Below are 10,701 nucleotides of genomic sequence, written 5' to 3'. Positions count from 1 at the left end.
TTAATTTCCACTAAGAATTTGTCGTTCCAACCAATGAGAGAGCCTGTGGACACGTCTATTCACTCAAAGGAGCCCCACTAGCAATCTTGTCCTGCATCCTCGGAGCCACAAATGCGAAGTGGAAGAAAATCACAATGGATGGAAAGAGCAGAGACAAACTGGTGCGCGAGATTAAGAACTGACGATCGAACATAGTGGATAGAGATGTTTTGGGCCACTATCATGCAATTGGACAACTGAACAGTTAGAATTTTTGCATGTCTCTTAGTCAGTACCCAGGACGCACAAACATTGGCCCAGTAATGGTACTACGTAGGTAACCACCGGTACTACATTGGCCCGGACGATGCCAACACCATACCAACACTGGGTCCAAGATTTCTGCGGCCTAGGAAAGAAGACGAAGTTCTATTCCGTCACCTCGAGGTATAACATAAAGAAATTTTTCGCCCCTATTTTATGCTCTCCCTGGAATACATATAGGCGTTGTCTTTAGTCTTTATGTTTGTTTGAGTCCTGCATACCAACCGGCCCACGTACGGCCAGTTTCGCGGTCTCAAGTAAAGTTTCGATGGAAAGTCGCTTGCCCGTTTCTGCAGCCTCTCAAATGCCTCTGATTTTTTTTTTTACGCTGCTGATATTTGGACGCCACCGGTGCAAAATGGCCCCTGGGGCTAAGTCATTAAGACAGTATCAGATCGAGCCTTCTTGCCATAAATCACTATTCAAAAACGACCATGAAAAAATCTTGGTTACCACTAAAATCCTCCGCTGGCTCAAATCGAGTGTTGCTGTTCCTTCCAGCTTCCACTGCTGCTCAGTGTATTCAATCCGAGCTGTTCTACCACTACTCCTTGCCGCTGAGCAATAGCGGCTTTTCTCAACGTTGTGTTTGGGCGGAAATGTGCACAATTGACTTCATCACTGCACCCATGGGACGCAAAGAAGTCAAGGAGGCGAAGATAGCCACAGCTTCGTCGTTGACGTGGTCCCCTTACAAACAGCTTCAATCCCATTTAAGAGATTTGGAACGCATGGTGCTGCGTTACGGGCCATACAGCATAGCCCCCTGGACTTTATACTTATGACCAGGCTGTACATGGGCGTCGGCCTGAAAAGAAGACTGTGGCACATTAATGTAGAACTCCATTGAACGCCACACTGCGGCCAACGCAAATTCTGCGTCAAGCCTGCCGAGAAAGACAGCAACGAAGAGCGGCGCGGCACCTGCCACGTGCGCATGCAGGCGTCCCAACGGCTCTTCCGTCCTCGGATCTCGTCCAAACGCTCGGCGAAGCTGGCCAAGCCCGCCGGACGGTAGCAGCCCTCGGCAGCCTCTAGTGTCCTCACACCGGGTAAGACCTTCTTCGCCGGCGTCCCTCACCGCCGCCACCCTGGCAGACATGGCCAACTCGTTCAAACGCTTCCTGACCATCTTCGGCTACAAGCTGGACCGCAAGTGGGGCAACTTCAAGGCGCGCGTCAAGGAAAAGACCGAAAAGACCGGCGCCCCCTCGTGGAACAGTGTGCGCAGTCCCATCGACAACCTGCGCCGCAAGAAGAAGAACGGTTTCGGCAAGCTGGACGACCGAAACGTGCCCCAGGAGCTGCCGGCATTCGGGGCCTACTGCCACTACTGATGCTCCCCCGCCCGCCCTCCGTTACCCGCACCTCTTCATCGACACGGACCGTTTTTCGTGCACGTATCTTGCTCAGAACTTTGTGCCGCCCATCAATTTCTGTGCTTTCATCGGTAAAATCGCCAATGCAGGAAGCTTTCCTCCCATAACTTCAAAGACAGTGCACGTCCCGAGCCTCCAAGTACCGCGCAACACAAAAGCCGCTAATATCTCACCATGTCTGTCCCACCGCCGTTCCTTCCTTTCTGGCCGACCTTTTTCGTGGAGCCTGCATCTTTCCTTTCAACACTCGCTTGTGACTCGAGGTAACGGCTTCATCTACCGGCTGCCTGCTTCGAAAGTGCCTTTCAGCGTCATCCATTTGCAGACTTCAAGCCCTCTCTGAGCCTACATACAGTCTAACATATCCTGCTGGAAAATGCACGTCATCTTGCTCGTTGTCATTACCATCATGACTACTCTGAAAACTTTATTGACTTCCAGTGGCTTCGAGCAGCCTTGTCATAAAATTCTTGCATGAATGCGGGCGTGGAGATGTGCCATCTAATTATCCGGATTAAACCTCTTGGAGAAAGTTCTCGACATGCATGCAGCCTGTAATTTCTTTGACGCCGGAACAAGAAATATGATCAGAAGCGTCTGTGTGCCGTCGCTTTTCTTAAAAAACCTTTTCGGACATGTAGCTGTATTTGTGTCAATCCCATTCGGAATTGCATTTTCTTGCATGCTGGAAAGTTTATTTGCAATTAAAAAGGTATATAACAGTGTATTATTGATATTGGTAATCAAAAACACGAACGTCAAACATTTCTAAAATGTAAACCGACATTAGATAGTTTTAGCTTACCGTGTTGCCACCGCGCGTTCGACTGCGCATGCCCAGATCCCCTCGACGCTGATAGATGGCGCCACATACTGGATGTCGGCACATAGACCTGCCGCGTCGAGACCAATCAGCTTGTGCGCCGCGCCCACGCGTGGTATAAGGGCCACGGTGGCGGATCGCGGATCACGGTAAGCTAAATCTCTCTACTATCCACGAAATAACGCAGGACCGCAGGTACCGAGCACACTAATCGCTGCAGACAAGCTCGATACACGAAGTTCGTACAAAGCCAGAAATTTATCAGCTTTATTGAATTATTACTCAATCTCAATGTGATTTGCACTGTACCTAATGAGGAGGAAACAAAGAAAAATGATGCCCTTGCACTGACAAAGTATATAACCAAAAGCTATTTCTAGGCCTCATAACGCAATAAGATAAGAACGTAACATATCCTTGAGTACTTGCTTCTAATTTTCGTTCAACTCCTTTAAATATCCAACGCAAGCGCGCAGTCTTATTTCTGTAATATATTGGCTTAAATTTGATCTTTTCCTAGTCCAGCAATGAATATGTACATAAAAATCTATCTGCATTCTTCAATACACTTTCCAACCTACTAACAGACCTAATCAATCCCATACTAAATTGCCATATTCGAGATTGTCATATGAGAGATTTGTACGCTATTGTTTTCAAACTACATGACATCTGATGCAAACGACCTCTCCTGCTTGGGCATTAATTATGCCTGCAGTATTTCTTAAATTAAAAAAAAAAGAAAAGATTAGTACCAAGTGTTGATCTAATTCCAGAGAGATGGCTACAAAATATATTATTGCGATAGCTTGCCCTCTAGCCTTGCAGCACAAAATGGCTTGAAATGAGGCCTGTGTGCAATATTATGTACTGTTTCCACTCCTGCCAGGATTCACGCTAACAGTTCAAAATACAAAGCTATGCAGATAAAAAGTTTGTTTTTAAGACATTTTCATTTACAAAAAAAAACAATTGTGATACGCATGCCTATTCTTTTCTACTTAGAACTCACGGGTAATCAAATAGCTGTCCCATACACACTTCCGCAAAGCACGTACCGCCGCAATGAATTCCGCATTTAATCAAAAACAACGTGACTATTTTCATAGAAGGCCGGCCTGCTTAGCCATACTGTGAAACTCTGAGGAATCATCCGCCAATAGATCATCGGGAGGCCCCATCTCGATGATTTCGCCGTCCGCCATGACCACTATCCTGTCAGAGTCCAAGATTGTGTTAAGCCTGTGCGCGATGGTTATCACCGTGCTGTCCTTGAAGATGGTCCGTATGGTCCTCTGGATGAGCGCGTCTGTCTCCACGTCCACGGCTGCTGTGGCCTCGTCCAGGATCAGGATCCTGGAGTGTTTTAGCACGGCCCGGCCAAGGCAGACAAGCTGCCGCTGTCCAACGCTTATGTTTGCGCCGCCCTCGGTGATGACCGTTTCCAGGCCCTCCGGAAACCGCTCCCTCAGGTTGGTGATGTCCAGGACCTCCCAGAGTTTACTGTCCTCATGCTCGTCTTCAGGATCGAGGTTTATGCGCAGTGTGCCACTGAACAAGACCGCTTCCTGCGGGATGATGGTGATCTTGGACCGCAAGTCGTAGAGCCCAATCTTGGCAATGTCGATTCCGTCGATGATGATGCACCCTTTGGCGGCTTCGATCATGCGAAACAGCGCCAAGGTGAGCGTCGACTTGCCGGCGCCTGTCCTTCCCACGATGGCCACTTTCTCAGCCGCGTCAAACTCGACGTTCAAGTCTCGCAGACACAGCCTCAGTCCCTCGCGGTAGCGAGCACTGTAGTTGACGAATGCGATGACGCCCTTCTGTGGCCAGTCCTCCGGAGGTGCTGGCTCAACGAATTTCGCAGCCTCGCCCTCGACCTTGGAATACTCTTCGACCCGCTCTGAGGACACGATGGCCGCCTCGGACTCGGCCGCGAAGTGGACCAAGTTATTGAAGGCAAACGTGGACGTGATTATGTAGGACATGAGCAAGCCAGCTGTTCCTGGACTGATGGTTTCTCGCCAGTTTATGATGAGTATAGCGGTGGTGAGCACAAGAGAGCAGCCGATGAGGTCGAGCCGGCTGATCATCCACAGCTTGGAAATGAGCAGGGAGAAGGAGCAGTTCTGTGTCGTGTCCACTTCGCTCAGGAAGCGCTCGATGAAGACCTGCTCGGCGCCGTAGCTCCGGATGCTGCTGAGGCCATCCAGCGACTCCCCGAAGGTATTTACGACAGGGGACCTAAAGTCATTGCGGTGGGCGGCAAAAAGAACGAAATTCATGAGCCACTGCCCCTGGGGCAAAACACGACACATATACGGTTTTGCGGCAACCTTTGGATTTCATGAGAATTCTCCGTGGAATACACATGCGCCGCTTTTGGTACAAAAGAAATTCTGTTCCGAATCAATGAAAAGCTAAAGTCGTTCTCATTAATTTCTAGAGGCGTTGGAAATGCCACAGGATCTCTTTGACACGGTCGAAAGACAGATTCTGTATTACGTAAATCACCCCACACAATGCAGAGTTACAATTAGCAAGAAAAGTTATTTATATGGTGATCCGTGGCTACGTGCTTGAATTATGAATAATCTTTCCACGCTGCCAGGCGGATGCCACACATGTGTGCGTCCTTCAGTACCTCTCATAGGGTGTGCAGGTTTTATGACGGTTAATCACTTCCAGTTTGTTACTATCAACAACAGTTCGTAACTAATGCAGTCACAAACTTTATTTGTATACATAGTAAGCAAACCGAGAGTCATTGGCGTTTAATGTTAAAGTTAGGATACACATTCTCATTTTAAAGAAGTTCCAAGAAAACTTACATGTGGCAACCGCCGCGGGGACATATGAGATTGTCTCTGGACATGCGAAATCGAAACTGTAATGCGAAGCTGTATAAAGTTTAAAACTAACCGTAAACCCATGTGTTCAATGAAGTCCGGATACAAGCATGCGGCGCATGAGCAACACCTTACGGTATTCATTCGAATGTTACAAAGTGTGCCCAAGATACTTGTGCTAAGAAAGCCGCGGTTTAATTCTGGTTGCTTTATTATAGCGCGGCTGCTGAGGATGGTTTGCCTGATATTAATGCAATAGTCACGAATTCAGGGTACAGCAGAGGACGTATTTCATTTTTAACAGCGACCAAACCGTTCAACACAGAGCATTTTGCAACTGACAAACACCAGCGTGAAATTCGTACAAACGCACCCTCACGCCAGCATGCGCGAATGTGAACAAAATCCTTTGTGTAATTATGTTATTCGGACCCTCGGAGTTTCAACGGTGCGCCACACTCAAACACATTATACATTGCTATTGGAAACTATACCCGTGTAGCGTTTAAATCACCGTATAACAGCATCTGGAGAAGGAAATTTGCCGATTGTTTTGGTTTCTTTTCTTAACGTCCCAAAGGGACTCAGGCTATGAGAGACGCGGTAGTGAATGGCTCCGGAAATTTCGACTTCCTCGTGACCTTTAACATGCACTGATATCGCACTGTCTACGGGTTTTGCCTCCACCGAAAAGCGGCCGCCGCTTTCCGTACTGCAGCATAAGGTGCTAATGAGGCAACTCTGACAGTGACCTCAACTGCTCGAACACGTGGTGTGCCGGATTCGAGGCAACGCCGTTTTCTAAGAGAAGCCAGGGTAGCACAAGCATACCTGGTGACACCCTCCAGTCGCTTGAGCTGCCGCAACGTTCGGAGGTAAAACTTCTGCATGAAGACGTACAAACAAGCCATGGGCGCAGCCACGATCAGGAACTGAGGCAGGACGACCGATATGAGGACGCCCATGGCAATCAGCTGGAAAAAGAGCTCGAAGAAGACGTTCGCCATGAGCGGCAGCTGTACGTCCAGCTGGTCGATATCCTTGCCCACTCTGTTCAGAATGCGGCCCACGGGCGTCGTGTCGAAGAAAGACATTGGCGCGTCAAACATGCACGCCATCATGTTTTCATGCAACGTCCTCGACGCTTTGATTGTGCCGTAGCTGAGCATGGACGTACCGAGGAACGCGAAGATGCCCATGAAGGTTCCCAGTATCGCGTAGATCAGCAGCCGATGGTTCCTCCTGGCCTCTGTCTGCTCTTCCTTCGGAAGGTATGTATCCTTGCTCCAACTGCCAATCCAGAGGCCGCATCCTACGTCGAATACTCTGCAACCCATGTAGCCGGTGAAGGTCAAGAAAATGATTAGGATGCCTATGTGTCTCAGGTAGTTGATGTACACTTCCTTCTTGATCGCGCCAACTTGAACGCCTTCCTCACAGACTAGCGCGTTGGCCCTGGTGATGACAGACACCGTGTTGCTGGTATCCATGCTGTCAACAATGCTGGAGAGCAATTTGGCAGCCAACATCTCGCCACCGCTATCCCGCTTGTCCTCGCCTTCCCGTTTCCTCGAATACTCGCGGACAACGCGCGAAAATTCTCCTCCCCTAGACATCAGGTCACGGTAAAGACCGTAGTCCACGATCTTTCCGTCCTGCAAGAAGACGATCACATCAACGTGCGTCAGGAGAGAGAGATTATTAGTGATGAAAATGCGTGTCTTGTCCTGCAGTATTCCTCGAGGACCGATGACCTTATTAAATATCTTGGAGCAAACCTGCGCATCCACGGCACTTAGAGGATCGTCCAAAAGATAAATGTCCTTGTCCAAGTAGACGGCTCTGGCCAAGCTGACCCTCTGGCGCTGACCACCGCTCAAGTTGACGCCTTTCTGGCCAATTTCTGTTTTGTCGCCGTCCATGAGCATCTCAAAGTCACTCCTTAAACAGCACTTGTCTGTGACCCTCTTGTAGAAGTACTTCTCGTAATCGCTCATGAACGTGATGTTCTTACGGATCGTTCCGTGTAGGATCCAGGCCCGCTGCGGTACGTATGCGACTGAGCCGTCAATGTCGAGGCTGCCTTCAACGAGCCCCATCTCTCCCAGAATAGCGTTGAGAAGTGAGGACTTACCGCTGCCGACGAGTCCGAACACGCCGACAAGCTGGCCCTTCGGTACAGTCAGGTCGATGTTCTGCAAAAATGGCGGACCGTCCGAGTGCATCGACCAGGTGAAAGATGCGTTCGAGAAGCGAATCGCAATGCCGTCGCCAGGATTATTTCCTATGTCTCCGACGTCTTTTTCGTCGGCACCCAAGAACTCACTGATGCGGCCAAGGGCCACGGAAGACTGGACGAGGTTAGAGATGACGTCGGGGCAGGTTGCAAGATTCATGCGAAGCATGTTGCACAGCGTTATGCACACGAAACCTGTTTGTACGTCGAGAGTGGTGATGCCCTGCGTAAACATGTACACTGCGAAGATGGCCAATGACTGGATGAACGGCAGAGTAAACCAGAAGAACCGCATGGTGGCCGCCAAAATGGCGTAGAACTTGATAGTGAACACTTCCTGACTTCGAATGCCGAGAATGCGATTCATGAAAGGCACTTCCCATGTGTAGAACTTGAGGATGCGGATGTTGCTCAGCGCCTCGTTAGTGAACATGAGCCGCTCGTCCTTGAGAGCCATTAGCTTTTGCTGCAGCCTGTCCCCTGCACGGGTGAGTAGAGCAGTTACGGGAAGGATCACTATAGTAACTACGATGACGGTCAGCGACGAAGGCCCTATGAAAAGCCATAACCACACTACAGTCTGCAGCGTCATGAAAATGGCACTCATGCCCGCTGTCACGAACAGAGACGCTTGGTACACTTTGTCGGCGTCCACGGTGATCAGATTAACAATCTCGCCCACGGTGTACTTGGTCAAACAGGCGCTTGCTACTCGCAGCGTTTTAGTATAGACCGCATGGACTAATATACCCTTGAGCTGTAGTCCCATGACAACATAATGAAAATCGCAGTGTCGAAGGAGGGTCATTCCGGTCTTTCCAGCCAGAAAGATGCAAATACCATAAAAGTATCCTTTCCAACTTTCCTCCTCTTTGTTAAGCACATACCTAATGATGAGCGTCAGGAGCACTGGTGGCATAGTCCTGAAAAAGGCAAAAATTATCTGAATGAAAAGCGCCGACAGCACCATGCCCCAGACAGTCTTAAAGAGGGACCATGTGAGATGGCTGCCATCGAGGTTGTTGTCGTTCACCCTCAACCACTTGCTGTAATTCCTCTTCGTCTCGATTTCTTCGGAGACTGGAAAGAGGTCGTCCACCTTGAGTGTCTTCCGGTATCCGGATAAGATGAGCGACGTGAACCATTCGAAACTGATGGTCGATATGGGTGATGCCACGTCCATCGGGCATATCTTGGCCGTGTCGCTAGGGTGACGCTCTGTGAACGAGTAGAAGACTACTAGGCACCACAAAACCGGGTAGGAGATCATGGTTAGCGTGTAGTGGAATGCGGAAGGCAGAGCCTCGCTTCGTTCGCTGAACGTGTTTCGTAGTATCCGGTAGTAATTAGGACTGCTGCAACATGCGTTGAGCGTCCAGTAGAGGAACAGCACGTTGGATGTTCTGCGGCCGCGCCTTTGTTCCAGGACTTGGTACATGATGGCAATCACACAGCCAGCAAGCTTCATGACGCACGCCACATACTCGCTTTCTGACACGTCGGGACCGATGTAGTCGTAGAGGCAGAGGGCCCGGAGCAGGCTCAGGTACAGCGTGAATGCGTACTTGGCGTAAGATAGTAGCGTCATCGGGTAAGTCTGCACTCGCGGTCCCATCGAGGAGGCTATCTTGAACGGAAGGAACAGCACCAGAACTGAGAATGGAATCCATGTGAGCACCGTGTTTTCGAAGCATGGCGTCAACCGAGGGTAGTTGGTGTGCCATGTGACATTCGACTGCCACAGTGGGGTGCGGCAGAAGCCGCCAAATGACATGCTGAGCAGGCCACGAGGAGCTTTGCTAGACAGCGGCACACAAACCACACAAACTAGCGCTGAAGCGGTGGGTGCAAGCTTAGAGAGGTCAGCCTCGTCCTCTCTTAGGCACAGCGTCAGGAATCATCTCGATGGCACATATCTAACAATGTCCTGTTCACTGCCAAGAGTCGCCCCTCATTTTCCACATCACAGTCCACATGCTTCTGTGGGGGATCTTGCGGCGTGCTACTTGGGGTCGTTGTAGGCCGACAAGAGGCAGAACTGGATCTTCTGGCAGCGCCAGTGTCTGCGTTGTCGGCTGAGCTGGAGTGCAGTGACGTTGCGCTGCCTATCTATGCTGTCACTTCCTGTGGACACCTTTCGGCGGTCCACGCAGGACCGGGCCCAATAAGGCGGGCCTCAGCGGACCTCTGTTTTGGTGCTTCTTCCTCCTCAGCTACTCACGGAGGCGAAACGCAAGCCATGAACACGGCCAATGGTGGTCTTTTGTACTGGCCGTTCTTTTATAAGCATGAGATTGTTAGCATCATGTCGAAAAAAATGGCAGAGGTTTAACGTAACTAAATTTCGTATAACTTGCGAGAGCGCTGGTTATTCTGTTAGATGGTAGATATGTAAATGACATCGTCGCTGCCAGAGGAGCGCTCGTGAGGAATACCGGGATGTATGTTGCACGAGTTGCCATTGCCAGGTTGGTTGGTTTGGTTGGTTTGTGGGGTTTAACGTCCCAAAGCGACTAAGCCAATGAGAGACGCCGTAGTGGAGGACTCCGGAAATTTCGACCACCTGGGGTTCTTTAACGTGCACTGAAATCGGCCAGCACACGGCCACCACTCCGTTTCTCCTCCATCTAAACGCAGCCGCCGAGACCGGGATTCGATCCCGCGTCTCTGGGCACAGTAGTCGAGCGCCTTAACCGCTGCGCCGCCCCGGCGGGGCACGAGTTGCCAGGAGCGATACACATACATAAATATTTATCCAGGAGCGATATATATATATTTATGCAGCCCCGCTTTTAAAAAAACGCCATATGAGCGCACCTGCATAGGCTATAGGGGCAGCGTGTCTATTTAAAATTCAAGGGTCCTGGAAGGCTGGAGTCTGTTCTCACCCTCTCATATCGCAGAAGTGAAAGCCGATTTGGCTGCCCCTGCCAATTCGACGATTGACACAGGGAATATTGATGTGGTTAGGCCTCATGAAGTAGTTGGTTGGTTTGTTTCTAGGGTTTAACGTCACAAAGCGACTGAAACTATGACATACGCCTTAATGCAGGGCTTCGGAAATTTCAAGCACCTAGGGTTATTTAACGTGCAGAGTTCTTTCGCATA

At 49.9% G+C, this 10,701-nt stretch overlaps 2 protein-coding genes across 2 annotated transcripts; one reads left to right on the top strand and one right to left on the bottom strand.

Moving 5' to 3' along the window:
* The first annotated feature begins 1,403 nt into the window (after positions 1-1,403).
* On the top strand, positions 1,404-1,640 carry LOC146178470 (uncharacterized). The gene has a single exon (XM_084579761.1). It carries the CDS (start codon positions 1,404-1,406, stop codon positions 1,638-1,640), a length of 237 nt encoding a protein of 78 aa, XP_084435887.1.
* A 1,901-nt stretch (positions 1,641-3,541) lies between these two features.
* On the bottom strand, positions 3,542-9,382 carry LOC146178469 (multidrug resistance-associated protein 1-like). Its single transcript, XM_084579760.1, has 2 exons — positions 6,189-9,382; positions 3,542-4,752 (listed from the first exon to the last, which is right to left on the bottom strand). Exons 1-2 carry the CDS (start codon positions 9,365-9,367, stop codon positions 3,609-3,611), a joined length of 4,323 nt encoding a protein of 1,440 aa, XP_084435886.1. The 5' UTR covers positions 9,368-9,382; the 3' UTR covers positions 3,542-3,608.
* Positions 9,383-10,701: the final 1,319 nt, after the last annotated feature.

This window comes from Amblyomma maculatum, chromosome 9, assembly GCF_055883805.1.
Source record: "Amblyomma maculatum isolate TAMU_Amacu chromosome 9, ASM5588380v1, whole genome shotgun sequence".
In the NCBI taxonomy this organism is placed as follows: domain Eukaryota; kingdom Metazoa; phylum Arthropoda; class Arachnida; order Ixodida; family Ixodidae; genus Amblyomma; species Amblyomma maculatum.
Note: the sequence above shows the minus strand (reverse complement) of the source record. Positions and strands in the feature narration are given on the sequence as shown.